Here is a 23135-nt window from a genome sequence, read left to right on the forward strand (position 1 = left end):
CTTTTAGGGAAAGTTTACATCAGTGGGTAAGGAACTGTTTACCTGCCAAGTACTTAGATGCCAGCTGAGGATCAACCCTTGCAAGCATCTTCTTCTAAGAATAGCAGTCTCAAGTTTGTTACGCTAACTCTTTTTCTGCACAATTATTATAAATAATGCTGTAATAAGCATCTTTGTTAATAAATCTTTTGGCATATTCCAGATTATTTCCTTATGAAAGATTCCTAGAAATTGATATTACATCAAAAATATGAGCTTTAAAAGACTTCTCTTACTGATAAATTACTTTCCCAGAAGTCTTTTCAAATTTTCACTTTCACCGAGCATGTATGAGTGTGGGCACCAAAAACCTTGACTAAAATAGGTGAGATCCATATGGTCCAAACAGCAATTCATCATAAACCTGAAAGAATTAATTAAAAATAATTGAGTTTTATGAGAGGAAACAAAGACTAATCGTTGCTTCCATTTGTAGGGGGCAGGGACATTAAGAATGCTCCCATTAAATTATCACCCAAAATGCACTTTTCTCCTGGACCTCTGTCTCTTTTTGCCTAGAGATCTATGACGTCATTGTCATCTGTAAAACACACACCATCCAATTCATTTTAACATTCATTTGCTTTAAACAATTAGCACATATTCTGTACTAGGCATTGCAGTTGTGTGGAGGATAAAACAGTGCACTGGGCCTGCCTTTTCTCCTTGCTTTTGTTCATTTTGTTTTTACATAATTTTTGCTTATTTTTACCTAAAATTTTATGGCCTATTTTAAATGTTTTTCCTAAAACTGTAATTAGTTGTAATAAATTGCAGAAAACTTGGAAAATACAGAGCACTCACAAAAAATGACAGTCCATTGGTATTCCACCACCCAGAGATACTCACTGTTAAATTCTGGTGTATTTGCTAGAATCTATTTTCCAGGTGTAGTTTTTCCCTTAGTTAAACGACAGAGCTCCATAAGAACCCTCAGAGGGTGTTCCTATAATATAAAGAGGAACTTTGTGAAGGGCGATGCCATGACTCAGGTGATTCAGTTTGAACTTTTGAAAGGAGAAAAGTCATTATTTAAGTTCTCTGAACCTGAAAATAGCCATTATATTGTTCTTTGTTATTCTTGTCTTATTTACTGAGTCTCTAGGTACATGTTCCAAGTGTTTAACCATTGTAAGTGCGTGACAGAACAACATTGGTTATTGGCTATAGAGCAAGATTCCATTTGAAAGAACATTTCATTTGAACTGTGAGTGAATTCAAGCATATACCCTAGGAAACAAATTGTTTGGTTCCTGACAAAGTAGAATAGCAGAAAAGAAACTATGAGGTAAAGCCTGGAAGGACCAAGCTTTACATCAGAGCTACAGCATCCACGTACCACAAGTGATCCTACTAGAATTGCATGCTGGTACGGCAAGAACTGCTGGTACTCTTACAGCATGATTTCTAAATTCTTTTATCCTTGAATTTGATTCCCATCTTGGTCTTGAGGTAAGTGTTTGTTTGTTTATTTACTTAAACAAAAACATATTTTTCTGAGCATATTTTCAGGGGACTGGTATATTTGAAAATGATTTGTTTCCTGGCCTTTATACATTGAGAACAATTTTGTTATGAAATTTCTGTTTCACACCTTTTCTTTTCCCTTGGTGGTATTCTGTTATTTATGGGTTCTTTTACTGTTTCACAGAAGAAATTTGGAAGGAACCTGAGTTTTGCTCCTTTGAGCTTTTTTCTTTCTAAATATATATGAAATTTTCTTTATTCTTATACTTTAAATGTTCTTTATTCCTTTAATTTTGCAGAGTGTACTTGTGTACAAATCCTTTTTAATTAACTTATCCTAAAACACAGTAAGCCCCAATACTCAGAAGATGCAAATCTTTTTTTCAGCTCAGGAAATTATTATTCAGTAGTGTATTTTTTCATTCCTGATTGTTCTGTTTTCAACTTTGGTAAACTGTATGATTCCTTTCATGGATATTTATCTTTTGTCCTCTTTAATCTGTAATCTTCTCTCTCATAATTTTCGTCTTTGGACACTTTTCTTCTGCACTCTAGGAGTGCTTGCCAAATCCAGTCATTTGGTATTCTGCACTGTCTTCTACTCCCCCACTAACACTGAAGTACATTTTTGGTTTCCTTGTATTTCTTGCCTTTTTAAAAACACTATTTCCATTTTCGTTTGCCTTAACAAATATTATTTTCTAAAGTCTTAGTTTATTTTTTCCTTGTTGCTTTTGACCTCTATTTTTTAGATTGAAATATAGTTGATTTACAATATTATATTATATCAGTTTCAATATTTTACTACATTTAAAGTTCTTGTAAAATATTGGCTATATTTTTTTGTGTTGTACAATATATCCTTGTAGCCTGTTTATTTTATGCATAGTAGTTTATACCTCTTACTCCCCTACCCCTATCCTCCCCCTCCCCACTTCCCTCTCCCCACTGGTAACCACTAGTTTACTGTCTATATCTGTGAGTCTGTTTCTGTTTTGTTATACTAATTCATTTGTTTTATTTTTTAGGTACCACATATAGGTGATAATTTGACATATTTGTCTTCCTCTGTCTGACTTATTTCACTAAGCATAATACCCTCTAGTTCCATCCACATTGCTGCAAAGTGTCAGAATTTCATCCTTTTATATGGATGAGTAACATTCCATTGTATATATATACACCACATCTTCTTTATCCATTCATATGTTGATGGACACTTAGGTTGCTTCCGTATCCTGGCTATTGTAAATAATGCTGCTATGAATATTGGGATACATGTATCTTTTCAAATGAGTGTTTTCATTTTCTTCAGATATATTTTCTCACATGATATACAAAAATAAACTCAATGGATTAAAGACTTAAATGTAAGACTGGAAACCATAAAACTCCTAGAAGAAAACATAGGCAGACCACTCCTTGATATAAATCTTAGCAATATATTTTTTTTGGGGGGACACCTGTCTCCTAAGTCAAAGGAAACTAAAGGAATAAACAAATGGGACCTAATTAAACTTAAAAGCTTTTGCACAGCAAAGGAAACCATGGACAAATAAAAAAGACAACCTAATGAATGGGAGAAAATGTTTGCAGGTGATATGACTGATAAGGGGTTAATATCCAAAATATATAAACAGCTCATACAACTCAATATAAAAAAACCCCCAAACAACCAGATTAAAAATGGACAGAGGACCTGAATAAACATTTTTCCAAAGAAGGTATACAGATGGCCAACATACTCAACATCGCTAATCATCAGAGACATGCGAATCAAAATCACAATGAGATATCATCTCACACCTGTTAAAATGACTATCATCAAAAAGTCTACAAATACCAATGTTGGTGAGGATGTTGAGAAAAGGGAACCCTTGTACACTGTTGGTGGGAATTGCTGCAGCCACTATGGAAACAGTATGGGGGTTCCTCTAAAAACTAGAAATAGAACTACCACATGACTGAGCAGTTCTACTCCTTGGTGTATATCCAATTGGTGTATAAAACACAAATTCGAAAAGATACATGCACCCCCATGTTTTGGCCTCTATTTTGAAGAGTTGGCTTGCTACAATATAGTGAGAATGCCAACACTTTTCTAAAATTTTCTTCTGAGTCTAGTAGAATATTTTACTAGATTTTCAGAATTGCAGACTGCATTAGTTTCCCATGGCTCCTCTAACAATTTACCAAAACTTGCTAGCTTAAACCAATACATATTTATTCTCTTATAGTTCTAGAGGCTAGAAATCCAAAATTAATGTCACTGGACTAAGTTGTCAAGAGTCTGGACTTAGAGTTTTGGGACTCTAGGGAAGAATCTGTTTCTTTGCCTTTTCTAGCTTCTGAAGGCTGCTTGCATTTCTTGGCTCATGACCTCTTTCTCTAATCACTCCAGTTTCTTGCTTCTGTCATCACATTTCCTTCTCCCCTTTTAGTCACATCTCCCCTTTGTAAGGACACTTGCATGTAGGGTCCGTCAGGATAATCCAGGATAATCTTCCCCTCTCAGGATTCTTAATTTAATCATACCTGCAAAGTCCCTCTTATCCTATGAGCTAACATTTACAGGTTCTAGGGATGAGGATGTGATATCTTTGGGGCCATTGTTCAGTCTACTGTAAGGAACTTTCCCCTTGTATCACAGTCACATGGGCTTCAAATTCAGAATGACCTGGGTTCACACAACCACTTAGCAATTGTCTGAACTTGGGCGAGTGACTTAATTAGTTTTCTTTGCTATTAAACTGGGATAAACTCAGCACCGACCTCATAGGGTTACTTTGCCAATTAGATCAAGTAATGTAAAGTGTTTAGCAAACTAGGTCCTCACTAAATGTTAACTAGCATTGTCATGATTAATGTAGGCCCCAATGTGTTTACTCTGCCCTGAATAAGGAGAAACAGATCTATGCAAAGTGAGTGATTTCACAAATAGAGAACATGGTGGATTTTTCTCAGCTCCACTCCATGTTCACTTGGTTGTGTTGGTCACCTTTTCTTGTTCTATAGTTGAGGAGCAGGTGTCAATGCCCACTTCTCTGCGCAATTCCTGGTAACTGCAGACATCTATCTATCTGAAATAGGTTGGCTCTGCCAAGGTGGGGCCTTTCCTATTCCACCCCTTCGTTCTTTATTAGTTTTAGCTGTTCAGCACATGAGAATTATAATCTCCATTATACATTGTTATCAAGACCTGCCTGTCCCACCCTCTGCACAGAGCTCTTTCCTTGAAATAGGACTGTATTAAATCCTACCACCAGGATTACTTCATTCCTAGTTGTTTTCTTGGAGCTGTAGTGTCCCAAGTGGATCGTGGGTATGGGGTATGGGGAGTATGGTATGGGGTATGGGGAGGGAAATGGTTTTTCAATAGCAGCACCCACATTTTATTTTATTTTTAAAAATTTTTTGAATTAATTTTTATTGTTGCTTTACAATGTTGTGTTAGTTTCTACTGTACAGCAAAATGAATCAGTTATACATATACATATATCCCCTCTTTTTTTGGATTTCCTTCCCATTTAGCTCACCACAGTGCATTAAGTAGAGTTCCCTGTGCTATACAGTATGTTTTCATTAGTTATCTATTTTATACATAGTATTAATCGTGTATATGTGTCAATCCCAATCTCCCAATTCCCCCCACCACCTGCCTTCCCCCTTGGTATCCATACATTTGTTCTCTACATCTGTGTCTCTATTTCTGCTTTGCAAATAAGATCATCTACACCATTTTTCTAGATTCCACATATATGCGTTAATATACAATATTTGTTTTTCTCTTTCTGACTTACTTCAGTCTGTATGAGGGTCTCTAGGTCCATCCACGTCTCTACAAATGACCCAATTTCATTCCTTTTCATGGCTGAATAATAATCCATTGTTTATATGTACCACATCTTCTTTATCCATTCCTCTGTTGATGGACATTTAGTTTGCTTCCATGTCCTGGCTATTGTAGATAGTGAGCAGCACCCACATTTTAGAGAAATGGTGTTTGTTCTGTTTGGTTTTTTTCTTAGGTGGTATTAAGCTTCTTTCTAATGGCTTTCAGATGGGCTAGGGGTTTATTATTATGTAAAGATCACTGATTGCTTTCCTCAGTTCACTTCCATCATCCTAATTAATGAAAATTTTTTCTCAACTGCAGATAGGTGAATGCTTAAATTTAATGTTTTTGTGACCTTGACATTTTCGTCTTTTTATGATTGTTATAGTATTTTCTTGAGGCTATAAAAAGGGCTGCCTCACAGTCGAAGGTAACAAGCCATATTGAACCAGAAATCATGATTCTTTTTGAACATTTTTTATTTACTGTGAGCTTGGAAGTATCTGCCAAACTTGTTCAAATACTTGGCAATTCAGAAAGATATTATGCAACAGTGATGCTACTGTTCTATTATGTTATATCCTAATCATGATGAAGTTCTCATATATTTTTCTAACTCACGTTAAGCTTATCCTGCATCTTAGTATTGTCTCTGTATCTACAAACAACTGTTTCCATTTGATAGCCAAAAAAAAAAAAAGACTAAAGCTATGTTTTATTTGCTGTCTCTCAGCACACATATAAAAGTGTTAAGTAGAACCTAGTACAAAAGGAGTTACTCATATTTCTTAGATGTTTAGTAACATATGATTTGGGAGCCATGAATACTAACTGGTATTCAGTAGATATAAATAAGTTAGTTTGTTGGATCATTATTTTTATTGAATCCTTTTGGAAGCGGTTCACTATAACCAAAAGAAGGTAGATAGTTTAAGTAATTTTAGAATACATATTGTTCATTTTTGACTATAAATTAACAATATGAATTGATTTAAATGGACATTTCAGTCATTGATTCTAAAATCTGAACTAATACAAGAGATGGAATTCAGCTGCCCAAGCAAGCTTCTGGGGTTTGATTATTCAACTGATTAAGATGCTATTTGTCAACTCTAGTTTACCACCCCTTTTAATTATATAGATAATCAAACTAAGAACTGCTAATTCTGTCTCCTATTAATTGATTGTAATTACCTACAGATTAAAACTTGCATGTGCAATTAACTCAAAGAATTAATTGATAGAAGGGAATTGATAAAAGGGAAACAGAACGAGCTTGGCATAAAAGAGGCTCTAGGGACAACAGGCCTGCTGAAACCAGTGGTGTCTTGGGCTCTGTCAAGTCCTCATAAAGATACACCGCACTTGCCTCTGGACTTCTCTGGCTCTATCAGAGGCAGTTGCATAGATTATTTCCTATGAACGTTTGGTTTCTTTGTTGACTGAAACAATATATTTGAAAGGTTTAAAATCCTATTGTCTTTGGGTTTTGTGCTGATATTCAGACAATTTGGACAAATCTATCAATTTGCAATATGGAGGAAATGCTTGTCACTACAAAGATCACAGAAAAGTGGTGAATGTTTTACCTAGTTAGAGATCCTTCCTCCCTCCTTTCCCTTGTTCCTTTCCTCATTTTCTTGGCAATATCACCAGATACAATCTTACCAGTTTTCTGTGACTCATCTAAATAATTTGTTTCTAAAGTAATTATGCTTATTAGATTTTGAAAATCCCTCTCATCTGTGTAAATAATTGGCTCATTGTTAACTGCATAAATTTGAATGAAAATGGGAAATAAAAAGCCACCCCCCAACTCATATGTATTTAAAAACGATTACCATTATAAACATCAAGATAAATATCAAGAGAGGGAAGATGGTCTGGTGAAAAAAATATTTGGTCCTGAAAAAAAGAATTTTAAAAATCCCTTTTTAAAGACTCTTCCATTTTTTCAGATGTTTATATCAGTTGTATTACATGGGGCCTTTCACTCTCAGCAGTTTCCTGAGTGGCCTTTCACCCAATACCAAGTCAGTGCAGTAGCATATACTAAACATATGCTTGGGGCACAGCACTGTATTCAATATTATGGAGAATACAAAGCAAGTTAAAGACTCTCAAGTCTAGATAGGGAGATGAGATCTGAAGAAGACAACAAAATAACATGAACTAGTGGTATAATAAAGTTTTTCAAAGAGTCTAAATAAGTATTGAGGAAACACAAGGACACAAAGACATCAGTATGGATATTTAACAATTTTTTTAATGTTCAGAGTTAGCTAATAACTCCTTGTTAATCTGATGGGATATTTTGGTTTCTTTCCAAATTTTGCTATTGTATTTTCCCCAGATTTGTTTAATCTCAGAGTATTTTATTTTGTCCTGCTGGCTGGTAAACTGGGAGTTCTAACAAGATTTCTTATTTTTTCACCTATCAATATACAGCCTACTCTTGCTTCCCCCCCCCCCCCCACACCCTTAGATTTCAGAATCTTAATTTCTCTTTGGCATTATCTGTGAAGCTTGTTGGCTCTGTGAAGGGTTTGTGAAGATTTAGTCTGATGTATGACTTTGGTCTTCTTCAAACTATCAGCTTATAACTTTCGACTGACTTTGTGGAATAAATTGGAATTTGTTGCATGTCACCTTCTGTGCTTAGCTTCTGAGGAGGAGTCATTAGTATAGATCAGTGTGTGAATGATTACCTTGAGGATTTTAGTGGAGGCTTTACTGCTTCCTGAAGTGGAAAAGTTACAGCTATATTTTCTAGTGTGATACCTGTATACTGGAGAAAATAATGTATGGCCTTCTTGATTATATGAGTCTGTTTTGTGGGTAAACAAGATAAAATATTTGAAATGCTCTGGAATCTCTTGGAAAATAAGTCATATAGCATTTAGTTTCATTTGAGGTTGGGCTCTTCAGTGATCAGGAAGATTCCCTTTTGCCTGTGAGATTTAACCTTGTGAGGCTAATTCTAGTTCACCAGTGTTTACATAGTAACTTTAATCACATTGCTAATGAACCAGAATCACAGAGCAATTCCAAGTAAGATATTGTCCTTGCCCTGGAGGAGTTTATACATTTAAAAAGGAGATTGGAAAGAGATGCTCTGTTATCTAAAATAGTGAGAACATTTATTGTAGAAGTTCATTGAAGGAAGTGGGCGAAATAGGGATAGTGCTAGTAAATTGAGAAATGCTTCAAATTAGTCAAAAAAGCTTCATAAGAAATGTGGGGTATACACATCTCTAACACTCTTATGCTATCCTTTTATATCCCCCTGGGTTTATGAAAGTCCCCAGTAAAGGATGACGTGTATGGCCTTTCCTTTGCTATCCTCTTCTCAGATACTGATCTTTTCAGATTCTCTATGATCTACCCATTATTGGCATTCGCTTCCATTAAAGATACTCATTTCTTCATATTGGGTTGTGATTGAGATACATAATTTGTTATGGTGCCTCTCCTAGAGATTTTTCCTTTTTGATAGAGGGCAGAGACTGACTGAAATTGAGGAAATATATGTAAAATTAAGATGGGGTAGGATATGTGTGTGTATATTGATTAGAATGTCTCTGAGATAATATCACATTTTTATTATTTTATGTTACTACTCTACCTCCCTATATATAGGACACTTAACTTATGGTCCTATAAATAAATTGAAGCAATGAGATGAGAGAATACATTCCTTCTGATTTTTCTCTAAATTTATATGAAATTAACTGGTCCATGGAGGACTCTATTAAATTAAAAATTTCAGGAAAGAAGATATGTATATGAATGAGTATTAGAAAGAAAATTGGAAATGTAAAAATAGATTGATTCATTTGGATGGCAGGATTAAATTGTATTTCTGAGAAATAAGTGGACAAATAAATCTGAAATCTCCTCTTCATTAAAAAATTTTGTGCAGAAATCCCACATAACTACCATGAGACAGAAGAAATATGTGGGCATGTACTGGCTAACCTTTTGCTCTTCCAACCTATTTACCTTAAATACTTTCAATAATTTTATTTACTTCACAATATCAAAACTAGCACCTTGATAATAATTTTGAATTCTCTTTTAAAGTGCTTATGTAACAGGGAGAGGAGGTTTTCTTTTGTTTTCATAAGTGCTATTCACAAATCTGATTTTGCTTTAAGCCTCCCTTAAAAAAGAAGTCAGTGTTCTTGAAGAGAAGAATCAAAAGAATGAACTTATTAGTTTTCTGATGGGCACACTGTATGTAATAAAAACACGAGAGCTTTACTGTGTGAGGAAGCCCATTAACTGAAGCCTCTATGCAGTGCTATCACTTCCTCATCTTGTTATGGTAGATGAAAAGATGTGATTTTAATACAGAATAGTGGGGCCATAAAGATGATTTACGTTCCTCTTTGTAACACTAAGCAGTATGATCAGTGTGTAGTTTTCCTGGATAAATATTCTTTTAACCTGCATTGATATTTCCAACAGACAGAGCGTTCTATGATTGGAGAGGAGTAGTGTCTAAAAGGTTTTCCTGTTTGACTCATGACTCCAGTTGGCCTAGTTTCTCTGGATCATCGTCAGTATTTCAGGATTATTGTAGTGTAAGTATTTGTAAAACCGGACATAGAGTTGCATTACCATTTTTCTAGCAAATGATTGAATTCATTTTGATATAACATGTAAGATGTTACTATGGGCATATTTCATTCCTAAAATGATTCCCCATTGAAATTCATCTTTTTTCTGAAGCAGTGCTTTTGTTCTGTTGTCTTATTTTGTGTAAATCTTGCTGATCACCTTAACTCCTAAATATGTATATTAGTTTTTGTTTGAAGAGTGGTAATAGCCAAAGTGATCATCACAGTGGTTTGCCCTAAATGTGATAGCGACTATTTTTGTAATGGTACCTAGACTATCAAGAAAATACAGTGGAAGCCAGTGGAGAATAAAGATGTTTGTTAGGAGTGTGGCACTAAGAGGACTTAACAATCCAAGGACAATGTCACGACCACATACTAATGGTTTTGTGAGTGAGGGCTCTCCAAACTGGGGCGTGAGAATCTATGACTTGAAGATGGAATCAGAACTTCACATTAAGTTCACCTGCTCATCAGGGCAAGTTCTGAGATGTCTCTATGTAAATACAGTAAGTCCCCTACATATGAACCTCCGAGTTGCGAACTTTCAAAGATGCAAATGTGTGTTCACATGTCCAATCACGTAAGTTAGTTCATGTGTCTGGCATACATTGTTACATGCGTGCGTCCTGTACGAGTGGTTGTGCTTTTGTGTATTTTATTGTGTAGTACTGTGTAGAGTACAGTAGTACAGTATGTTTATTTCAATCCCAGGATGTCCAGAAGCAAGCGTAAAAGCAGCAGTATGTATTGTACTGTTCTTTTCAAGGTACTGTACTATAAGATTAAAAATGTTTTCTTTATTTTTTGTGTTTTTTATGTATTATTTGTGTGAAAAGTACTATTACAGTACAGTAGTATATAGCTAACTGTGTTAGTTGGGTACCTAGGCTGACTTTGTTGGACTTACGAACAAATTGGACTTAATGAACGTGCTCTCGGAACGGAACTTGTTCGTGTGTAGGTGACTTACTGTAGTAGAAGCAACTCATGTGATTCTGAAATCTTTAGCAATGATTTCTTAAAAGAGTGCAAAATGCCATTTTATAATATTTGTGTCTCACGGTGTCTGTATAGATGTCTGGAATTTTTACATCTCCTATGTGTTCTGCTCTGTATGTGAATGTGTCTGTCTCATTTTCCTTTTCTTTCCTCTTTTTATATCATGAATTATTTTTCCTTTCGACTTGTGATTTGTATTAGTATTCTTGGGCTGCCATAACACAATACCACAGACTGGGTGGCTTAAACAACAGAGATTTATTTCTCAAAGTCCTGAAGGCTGGAAGTCCAAAATCAAGGTGCCAGTACGGCTGTTTTCTCCTGGGGCCTCTCTCTCCTTGGCTAGCAGAAAACTGCCTCCTTCCTGTGTCCTCACATGGCCTTTCCAGTGTGTGTTTCTAGTGTCTCCCTCTCTTCTTATAAGGATGCTGGTCATATTGGATTAGTGCCCTTACCCATATGACCTCATTTAACCTAATTACCTCTCTAAGGGTCGCATCTCCAAATACAGTCACACTGGGGCTTAAGGAATCATATGAACTGTGGGGAGACACAGTTCAGTCCATACACCATTAGAGAGCTGATAACAATTATTTTTCTTATCTACTGGATAGTTCGTTATCTAGTATTTTTAAAAATCTTGAGTTTTTATATTTTTTCTGTAAACCAAAACTTTTGAATCACATCATATTTAACTTCTGCTGCTAAATTCTTTGTGAGTAAATATACTAAAACTAAATCATTGCATCCCTGTTTTAGATAAGGGTATTATACAAACATTATTAAGGAAAATTATATGAATTTAGATGAGGAAATTATATGAATATTGTTTAGTGAAATTCAAAGTCTTCGTAATCTACTATTTTCAGAACATAGTAATTAATTACAGAATAGACAGTTACCTCCAGCTAATTGGATGTCTGTTGCTAATTCATACATGTCCTTAGCAAAAGTAACACCCATAAAAGGCTGTTTTCATTTTCATTTTCCAGTAAAGGTGAATAAATGAACTTCTGCTTACCCTGTTTTACACTAATCATTTAGAGATTGCTCCTAGCTGTGTGAAGAAGTACATTTAAACATATTTCTTTGGGGAATAAGTTGGGCAAGAGTAGACATGACTGTGGAGAGCTCCAGATGCAAGACTGGGGAATTGCCCACGGGGGAATTAGGAGTACAAAGAGCTACTAACCCTGGCTTTGGCATAATAGATGGTGCTTTGGGTATGTGTACCTGTCTAAAGAAATTTGGGGTGGACTAGAGTGGAGACTGGGTGAGCATTAATAGGCCTTTTGCCTCAGTCCAGTTAGAGGTTTATCTTACTCTTGCAAACCCACTATGTTGGGGGCGGGGTGTGAATGGGTAAGAGGGGATAAGATTCAAACCTTCAGATTTCTTTCCTGCAGCTCACTGCATCTTTAATTTTCACCATTGAAAGTCTAATTTATTTATTTATTTATTAAGGATTCCCCTTTCATTTATCCTTTAAAATAATAACAGTACTAGAAGGGATCAAATATCAAGTTCTAAGTTCATCTTTTCTGCCATTTTTTTTATTGTGGTAAAATACACATAACATAAAATTTACCATTTTAACATTTTAGGTGTACAGTTTGGTGGCGTTAAGTACACCCACATTGCTGTGTAACTATTACCACCATCCGTCTCCAGAACCTTTTTATCTTTCCAAACTAAAACTCTGTACCCAGTAAACACTAATTCCTTGTTCTTCCTTCCCTACCATCCTCTGGCAACAAGTATTTTACTTTTTCTTTTGGGGCTGGCTCATCTCACTTATAATGTCTCCAAGGTTCATCCATGCTGTAGCATGTGTCAAAATTTCCTTCTTTTTTAAAAAGGCTGAATAATATTCTATCGAATATATATGCCATATTTTGTTTATCCATTCATCTGTTGGTGGACACTTGGATTACTTCCACAATTTGGATATTGTGAATAATGCCACTATGAACAAGGGTGTAGAACTATTGTTTGAACCCTTTCTTTTTCTTTTTTTGGATATATACCCAGAAGTGGAATTGCTGGACCATATTGTATTCCTATATTTAATATTTTGAGGAATCATCTTATTATTCTGCAGAGTGGTTGCACCATTTTACATTCCCTCTAGCAATGCACAAGTGCTCCAGTTTCTCCACATTTTCATCAGCACTTATTGCATTTCTGTTTTCTTAATAGCCATCTTAATGGGTGTGAAGTGTTAAGTAATCTTGATGTGAGTTTGTTCAATCAGGTCCAGAAGACAAAAGTAACTAGGAAAGTTGAGAATGTAGAAAGAAGTTTGCATTGTTAAAAGAGGAAAGAAGACAGGGTGCAGAAAACCCTGTATTTGATTTTGTAGGAGGAGAGAAAAATATAACATATTTTGCTTTCAAAACACTCTCGATAGCTTAGCTAATCATAAAAATTTTAATTTGCTCAAATAAGAAAGTCACTGTGGATATGCTTTCTTTAGGCTAAAAGAAAATATCCCTTCTAAGCCAGAGTTTCTGTTTTCTTTTTGAAGTATTTTGAATCCTATATGTTTTTAGTTCTAATTAAATAATACAATAATGTTATATGTCTTTAGTTTTAATGTTTCATTTCTGCAACTGCCGACTTATCATATTAGAATTGTATTCGAATTCCCAGTTATTTTAAACAGTGGCATATAGCCCCCTAAAACTTCTTTACATGAAGTTAAAGAAACTGCATTCCTAAGAAAAAGTTACTAATTCTACTTTTTATGATCTTTGAAGTCCTGAGACATTTGTAGCCTTAATTATCTTGAAAGATAATATTTATCCAAAGTAAGTGAGCACCTGTGAATATGATTCCTTGCATAATATAAAAATATAGTATTACATTTCAATAATATAGGAAACACCACCCATCTCCAACTTCGTTGTTGCAATTTCATTTCATAACTCTTCTTTACAAGGTTTTCTAACTTTATGATAATGTATGAAGCACTCTGGAAAACCACAACCTGAAGGACTGTAGGTGTGAAAAACAACTCTGGTATTTATCAAAATTCTGAGGTGCAAAATTTAGTATCAATAGTGCTCTTAAAAAAGCTAGGATGAAAGCAAATATTGACAGAACTTTGTATAAGAAGTTAATTTCTATCTAATATTTATGAACATATAGAGTAAAAACTTTTATTCATTAGTCATCAGTAAGGCAAAACTCTCCTCTGTGAGTGGCTAACTCACAACTCTGTTGCAGTGGCTCTGGGATCAGAATGTTCCCTGAAGGGAACTCTGCCATTTGGTGACCCCTAGAATGAGGATGAGATGACAAGCAAGGGACTGCCCAAGCATGCATGCTTGCATACTTATTGTGGTGGTGACAGGGTTCAGGGATGGAGGATCAGAGGGGAAAGAACAGTTGTGGTTGTCTGAATGGGAGGGCAGAGTGCATTTCAGGAAGTGAAAGAAGTTGAGTGTGGCAAAAGTATAGCATTCAAGAGGGCAAGTGGCAAGAAATGAAACAAAATTTAAGCAAGTTCCATTGTCATGAAGTGCCTTCCTTGTAGGAAGACATTTGATCCCTTTATTTTCTTAATCTTGGATGGAATTTGCCTAGCCTTGACACTAGGAAGTAGAGATTACAAGGTAATAGAACTTGGTTTAATACCTAGTTGCATTATACATTGTTTCGTGTTTCAAAGAATGCACTGTGAGTCCTCTGGGCATTTGGATCTCCCTCCTTTCAAGGAGAACAAGTCCTATATGAGAGAAGAAACCAAGAGTCACTTGTCCTGTTTTTAAACATACTTATAGATTCAGCTCATAAAACAAAAAATTATTAGTTTTGCAGAAACATATTTTTAGAAATGAAAAAAGAAATTCCATATATAACATTATGCTTCACATTAGCTTAATTTTGACCATGAAATGGGTAGACTAGATTTTAATGAAATTTCTTATCACTCTTCTCTGGAGAATTTTCTTGAGCCATTTTGGGAAAAGAAAACTGTAAGAATCTAGGGGGATATTCTTCTCTTAACTTGGAAATTTAGATATTTTTGTGTGATTCTTTACCAAATTATGCTGTCAGAAGACTGTGGGCATTCACTTGATTTTAGTACATAATAAAAAATAGTAAATTAACTTATAATATGTAAAATATCTTTGCTCATTTTTTTCTCCTCCATCACATTTTCTTCTCTCTGCTCTTTTCCTTCCCTCCACACATTTGAGAGGTATTGTAATCATTTTCATACTCATGATTTTCTCCTCTTGTGGGTTGCATTTGATAAAAAATGTCATCTGATTTGATTTTCTGATATTTCGAAGAATTAACACAAATCATTATGACTATTAAATTTAAAATTTCTATTTATTCAAATGATTTCCTAAATTTTAAAAAATCATTTTGGGTATCAATGAAATTACATTTTGAAAATTCTGTTCTTACAGAATTAGGCTTGGGTTTAATTTAAGCCTTGAGTTAACTACATGACTATGATTTTTTGACATACTGAAGAGCATTCCAACAGTTTACTCTTATCTGATCTTTTAATTTGTTTGTTTTGGTACTATTACAAGCAGTGATGTCTAATGCTGTACATTATCTTCAAACTTCACATTTTAATTTTGAAATGCATATGTATTTTCCTATGAAATATAAAATTTTGAATCTTTGTGAAAGAATGATATATTTATTTTGATATATACATATAGGTAAAACTATTATTTTTTTAACGTATATAGTTGCAGTTAAAACCCCACATTTTAAAAGTTATATTGCCTTGTAGCAATATTATCTGAGCCTGACATTTTTATATATTTTATATGGGCCTAGGTATTTTATAATCATCATTTATTTTATTTTTATTAAATCTTTCCTTCTAGATAAAAATTTCTACTGTTGCCTTAATTAAAGTACTTTTTGGGAAAATAAAGAGGTACTCCATTGCAGAATTCCTTTAGCAATAAATAGGTTAAGATGTATAGACCAACAACAAATTAGTCAAGACATATATATTTGAAACTATTCTCACGAAGTTTTAAAAGAAAGCACTCTTGGTGATTGCAAGATTTGGATTGTAATGTTACTTAGGCTTACCAATGTACCATCATTTAAACAGCTCACAATACCGTTTACACTAAATGATATTCAAAAGTGGAAGGTTAGGTAAATAAACAGGATAATTTTAAATTTGTATTTTTGGATCAATATATTTTTATAGAGAAAAATCTTGATCTATACTTCTCTTTTCTTTTATCATAAAAGACCACTGGATTTTTAGTTTCGTAAGTAACTTCACAATCTTTCTTTACTGTAGAAGCCAAAAGATTCAATCAAATTCTGTCAATCATGTTGCCCCTTTATTCTGAGATGTCCTCGTGTGGGAAAGGTATTTGAGGGACACTAGGCCCATGGGCATTAGTAACAGTGCTCGTCGTAGTTCTAGTTTTATAATAACCTCCAGTCAACATGCACATTCTTTCTGAGATAAGCTGGAGTGTGATTGTTACCAAAACCTGGATGAAAGAATGAAAAGCTGGATGCAAAGAACATTGGAGCAGATATTAGGTTAAGGGAGTGAACAGACTGTGCCTACCCTGGGGAATCCCCCCACCCCCACCCTTCTGGGAAGCTAGGTACGCTTGTTCTCTAGGAAAGGGAACATTAACTAAATTTCTTAAAAAGTAATGAAAGAGAACAAACTGTAAAAAGGCAGCCAAAAAAGGCAAACATCTGTTACTGAACATGTCTCACTTGACTTCCTTTTAATGTTCTTAGGAATAAATTTATGAACTAGGAAAGGTTCAGCACTAATTAGATTGTTTTCATCAAACAAAATGCACCAGACATGGATGTTGAATATGAATGAAAACTTCAGTAGTAATAATAAGTAGGCATAGAAAGTGCCAGGAGACATAGAAAGTGCCAGGAGACATAAACATCCTGGGTTATGGCCACAGGCTTTGGATAATGCTATGGCTGTTAATATTGCATTGACTTAGATTTGTTGTTATATGCTTTTTTAAATGATCAGAGAAATATGTCTGAAAAGTCAAGTGTATTCATTAAACAGTAGATGGATTAGGTGCAAAATTTTCTCTTCAATTATACTCATTTAGGCTAATGAGATGTTAGAATGAATTGGAATAACTAATACAGAGGTACTCAAAGGCAAAGTTTTTTAGTAAGAGCAGCAGCAGTGGTGATAGTTGTAGCTTGTCGTAGGTGTGGAGATCCATGCTTTATTCAGAACTCTTGGGACCAGCCATATTTGGGAATCAGAAAATTTCAAACTTTAGAGAGGTAAAAAGAAAAGTAGATCTGTAATCAAACCTGTAATCAAAGCATGGTAATATTTTGTAGTAAATCATATGAATATTCTCATTAAGTGGGAGATACAGGCTACTATATAGGTCATTTGTTTGTTGGTTCTGGTTAGGTTTTGACACCAAAGGTTAGGTGAGTTAAATTCTCCCCTCCATATGTGTTATGAAAAATTTGTTGGTTTTCAAAGCTTTCTGGATTTCTGAGTTATAAATAAGGAATCATAGGCTTATAGTAGTAATAGTGATAGCAAAAGTAATAGTAGTGGTGGTCATAGTAGATAAAGGTGATGGGGAAATAAGGAGATAAGGACAGACAGACAGACACACACACACACACACACACACACACATATATACACACTGTGAAAATAAAGGGAATCTCATTTAAAATGGAGCCATGCAGCCTGAGGGGGAACTCTCACGTGTATACCACTCTTTGCACTTGCATAACCAGCAGGAAGAAGGAAGGTAAGAATTGTTTTGACAAGGGAAGACATTAATCACAGGGGAATTTTATCTCCTGCTTTTCAGAAAAAGAAGGAAGGTCCCCCACAACCTCAAGCTCTTGCTCTTCTCCAATGAACTTTTGTTCAAAACAGCCCTTCTTTATTTCCTCCTAACACCTACTCAAAAGCCAGACCCCTGTCCTTTATTTTTCAGACTTGCCTGTGATTCACCATAGCTTGTCTGTCCCAAATTGCAGTTCTCTGCTATTCCCAAATAAACCCATTTTGTGGGTAAAATAACTGGCTATTTTATTTTTAAGGTTGAAAACATACACACACACATTATTAGTTCTATAAGGAAAATACCATGATCGTATATTCATTGTTATTGATACTTGATGCAAGAGACGTCCTGGAATTAACTGCAGAATGTCCATGTTTATGTGATTCCCAATAGCAGAATCAGGCAGATGTGATTATATATCTCTGATAGATGCTACTCCCTGTGATTGTTCTTCCCCGAACCCCACCTAAAGGAACACCACTACTTTTATTTTTTCAGAGTGCATCATGAATCTCTTTACTGGTTTATTACTGGCCTTCCTCACTAAATGTAGGTTCCATAAGGCTGAGGACATTTTAGATCACCAGTGCAACCCCAGTGCCTAGAATGGTTTCTGTCATAAACTAGAGGTTTAGAAAATATTTGTTGAATAAATGAATAATAGGCTATTTGACATTTCCCCAAGTGGAACACATAAGAGACCCAAGGTTCCAAAGCAGTGAAAAACACAACCATGATAATATTATTAAGAAGAGGAAAAAGAAAAAAAGATGATTTAAGGATGTTGCATTAATTTTTTTTTTTTTTTCTGTATTGACTGAAAGAGTTGTACGATCCTTAATTCTTTGCCCTGAAATGGACTTTTTGGCCCATTCCTCTTCTCTGGAATCCGTGGCCATTCTCATTTTGTCACGCAGTTCTCCTGTTGGGTTCTTTTTTCCTTTTTTCTAACCTCCTCCAACAGTCTCATTAGAAGATCCCTTTGAGTCTGCAGACAGGATGGGTTTCATTGGCTGTCTGGAGAGGACCAAACAAATCCATCCCAAGGGCACAAACTCAAAACTCTGAGTTGTAGGAGATCTGGTGATGAAGACTAGGTTGCAGATGGTGAGATCTGGTTGGTAGTAATCAGGAGGCCACACACACTCCCATTCAGTTGTTGTGTTAGGAGAGTATCAGAGGACGATGATCCTCTCAGCCACACAAGGCTGCTTCAGGGTTCTGTCTGCAGTGATTGATTCCTAATCTGACTCCAGTTGTATCCTTGAACCAGACACATAGGACAACTTTTAAACTCAAATTATTTTAGGTCTTTGTGTTCTTCCTTCTCTGTTCTCCCTATACTGTTACCACATAATTATGACCATCCTATAAAGCCTTTAACATCTGCTTTTTACCACGTGTTAAAATAATTTTTATAAATATGCTCGTAATACCTATGGTTTGAAGGAAACACAGATGAGCCAAAAATGAGAAAATCAACCATACTTATTATAGCAACAATGCTTTATAACCTTATTTTTTTCACTCAAAAATATATTCTGAGCATCTTTTCTTATTAACATATTTTCTTTAATATTAAATAACTCATTTTTGATTATCTTGGCAACTGACAATGCTTTAATGGAATGCAGTGCATTATATTTGTAATTAAATCTTGGTGCATATTCTAAATTTCCTTAGGATAAATTCCTTGTAGTGGAGTTGCTGGTATGCTTGCCCCTTTTGCTTTGTTTTTTATTATATACTGTTAATTTTTCCTCCAAAGAAGTGTTGCTTTTAGATTTTCACATAGATTTCCACTGCTTCTTATTCCTCAAAAACAAAAGTACACAAAGAAAAAGCAAACCAATAACCAACTAAAATTAGATAATTCTCTGCAGGTTTAGTTAGGCCCTCCCGACTCCATGGGTCAATTACATTGTTATCATCCAGGAACTTGTTAAAAATTTAGCTTTCAGGACCCACCCCAAATGTATTGAATCAGAATCTGTATTTGAATAAGATCAGTAGTGATTTATAAGCATATAAAAATTTGAGAAACACTGTTTTAGACAATTCCCCATAATATTTTGCCTTTTAAGTGAGCTTTTGATAAGTAGTGACAGTCTATACAATGTAATTGTTTTCCTGACAAATACCTGAAGTACAGATACTCTATGCTGAATTTAGTCATGTGGTGGGATAGGAATGTGGTTTATTGTGAACGTTGACGAGTGAGATTATAACTGATCAAAGATATCAGAAACACATTTTCAAGTAATGAAATAGAACTACAGTGAATGTCAAAATTGGCCTGGGAAAATATGCCAGCTATTTTGATAATACAGCTTTCACCCAAATAAAATAATCTGGACAATTTCAATAAGCTGATATATCATCCAAGTATATCCTGAGTCTCTAGGAATTAGATTTTAGTGATTTATAAGAGCATAAAGTTTGATAAGCACTGTTTTATGTAATTCCCCATAAACATGCTCCAAACAAGGAGAAATAGTCAAGTTGTAGTTAGGGGGCTGGGGCAGCTTTTGACCACCCCCACCATGCATCTGATTGGCTGTTCTAAATCCCATTATGATTAAGTTCTACTGACTCCCTACAAAATCACTGGAGATATTCTAAAAGAAATGAGTGGAAAACAAAATTGCTGAGTGCCAATCAATTAAAAAAATCTAATGTAAACTCTAATGCTGTCTTTGTTCACTGTATTCTATTTTCATAGATTAAAAATTTTCTACCTGTATTACCAATTTCACCTTCCGGATAGAGTAGTGTTTTGAGTCTGAATGAATCCCAGTCACCTCCTTCCTACTTGTGTAATCAAGGTAAAGATATTAAACTTCTCAACTTCCTAAGGGAAAGTGAGAATTAAAGTATCTAGTTTGCAGAGTCTTGGTGAATATTGAAGAACATGAACATAAAGCAGATAGTAGGTTCTAATTATTAGTTATAACAATTTATTAGTTCTGGGATGCAGTTCCAGATCTAGCACATAGTATATAAATCTTATGATGGTAACCAAACTCACTATTTACAATGGTCTTACAGTTAAATAAATCCCAAACAAATGCACAAATGAAAAGGATTGAATTCAAAAGTTTAAAATTCTATCCAGTTTATAACCAAATCGTTTAATAATAAATTAATTACCTGGGAGGGTATGTTAAATACAAAGGGGGAAACATATTCAAAATCAAATAAGCACCTTACATTCATTTGAGCATCAACTTTAATATCGATATGAACACAAGCACATTAAAATGTCCTCAAATTGTAAAACATGAACTCATTTCCTCATTTTGTTGTTTTAATTCTAGCTGATAAAAAAAATTAATCATATGTATTTATAGATTCATACACTTAAAATTTCAGAATAAGACAACACAATCCTGGCAGCAGCTGTTCCATTGCTTGGCATTCTTGAATTTTGAAGTTTCCAAGAACACACACAAACCACAGGAGAGATTTGGAGCCATGTAACCTCCTAGTAAGTTTTGATATATTGAATACTTGGGAAACCCATAGATTCCCAAGATCTTTTCATTCTTTTCTTTCTCGGGGGACAGACACTCATCTTAAACTCAAGGAATTTTTTTACCACACTATTTAAAAAATTTGTATTGTTTTATGTATCAATTATACAAAACAGTGTATTATTCATATACGTATCTATTTATAGCTCTATATCTTAAAGAATAACACTAAAACAAATACCTGTAAAACTTAGGGAACAGAACTCAATGTGTCTTTTCTTTCCCTTCATATCCTGAAGAAACCAGTCTCCTTAATTTTACGTTAATTGTTCCCTTGCTTTTCTTTATAATTTAGCACATCTACACACATCTCTATTTAGTATTTTGCTTACTTTTACTTGTTTTTCACTTTATGTGTGTGGAATTATAATGTTTTCTCTCTCTCTCTTTGCCCAGAAATGTATTTTTTTTTAAAATAAATTTATTTATTTATTTTTGGCTGAGTTGGGTCTTTGTTGCTGCACGCGGGCTTTCTCTAGCTGCGGTGAGCGGGGACTACTCTTCGTTACGGTGCACGGGCTTCTTATTGCTGGCTTCTCGTTGCGGAGCACGGGCTCTAGGCACTTGGGCTTCAGTAGCTGTAGCACGCGGGCTCTAGAGCTGCAGGCTCAGTAGTTGTGGTGCACGGGCTTAGTTGCTCCGCGGCATGTGGGATCTTCCCGGACCAGGGCTCGGACCCGTGTACCCTGCATTGGCAGGCGGATTCTTAACCACTGTGCCACCAGGGAGGTCCCAGCAATGTATTTTTGAGAGCCATCAGTCTTCATAAATGTTAATCTGTGGCCCCATGGTTCATTCATTTTCATGGATGCACAACATCCCATTGAATGAATACACTACAATTTAATTATCCTTTCTATTGCTGAGAGATATTTGCCTTTTTAAAAAGTTATGTCCTATTATGAACAATTCTGCTACATTCTTCTACAAGTGTTAGGTGCAAGAGTTTCTCTAGGGTAAGAATTCCCAGCATCAATATGAACCTGCATCCTGTTGCATCGAGAACGGGTTATATAGATGCCAGAATATTGATCCCTTCAGCCTGGGAGGCAGGTGGACAGGGCCTGGGCAGTAGGAACTCCATAACTGATTATTAACTGCCTGAATAATTGATTGCCTCTAGCCACAAGCAGCCTGGAGTAGACTGGCTGTGCTGGCCAGTGGGCGTATATTCAGTGTTACCAGGCAATATAGAGAACAGTTTTCCACTCCTAGAAACAGTTTATGAGAGTCTGCATTGCTTCATATGCTTGGTAACACTTAATAATATGTCAAAATTTTAACCTTTTCCAATTTGGAAGATATGAAATATTTCTTTGAGATTTTAATTTGCATTTCCCTAATGACAAATCAGGCTGAGAATTTTTTTTCACATATTTCTAGGCCACGATTATTTCTTTTTTGTGAACATCATACAGTTGTATTTTCAAAAATATATTTAGATGCATTTATACCCCTTCTGTTCTGTGTTCTCTATTTGTTCTTTCTATTTTGTCCTTTTTTTTCTCTTTTGCTCCTTTGTCTATTTTGGAAATTGATTGACATGTTTTCCCCTCTTGTTCCATTTTTCCTAGTACTAGTTTTCCTTGTACTAGTTTTGTACTAGTACATTGTACAAACTAGCATTGTACTAGTTTTCCTTATTCTCATTTGACCTTTATGTTCTTTTTTTACTTTTTATAAGTGGTTAACCTATGGATTTTAATACATACTTTTAAAGTATATTTATCCTTTTCCCACCTCATACAGAAATCTTAGATTGCCTTAACTACCAGAGTTTAATTCTCTTATTATTTTCACTATTTTTAACTTCACAAATTAGAAA

The 23135-nt window shown here is 35.0% G+C and overlaps 1 protein-coding gene across 1 annotated transcript in view; it reads left to right on the top strand.

The window, feature by feature from the left end:
* IQCM (IQ motif containing M) overlaps window positions 1–23135 on the top strand; it is a gene marked incomplete at both ends in the record, with an annotated part of 348083 nt that overhangs the window by 95551 nt on the left and 229397 nt on the right. Inside the window, one exon of the mRNA XM_082838169.1 lies at window positions 9812–9927. Within this exon, the coding sequence (XP_082694295.1) occupies window positions 9812–9927 (116 nt within the window). The remainder of the gene's footprint in view (window positions 1–9811; window positions 9928–23135) is intronic.

The sequence above is a fragment of the Leucopleurus acutus genome (assembly GCF_964270905.1).
Source record: "Leucopleurus acutus genome assembly, chromosome: 4".
In the NCBI taxonomy this organism is placed as follows: domain Eukaryota; kingdom Metazoa; phylum Chordata; class Mammalia; order Artiodactyla; family Delphinidae; genus Leucopleurus; species Leucopleurus acutus.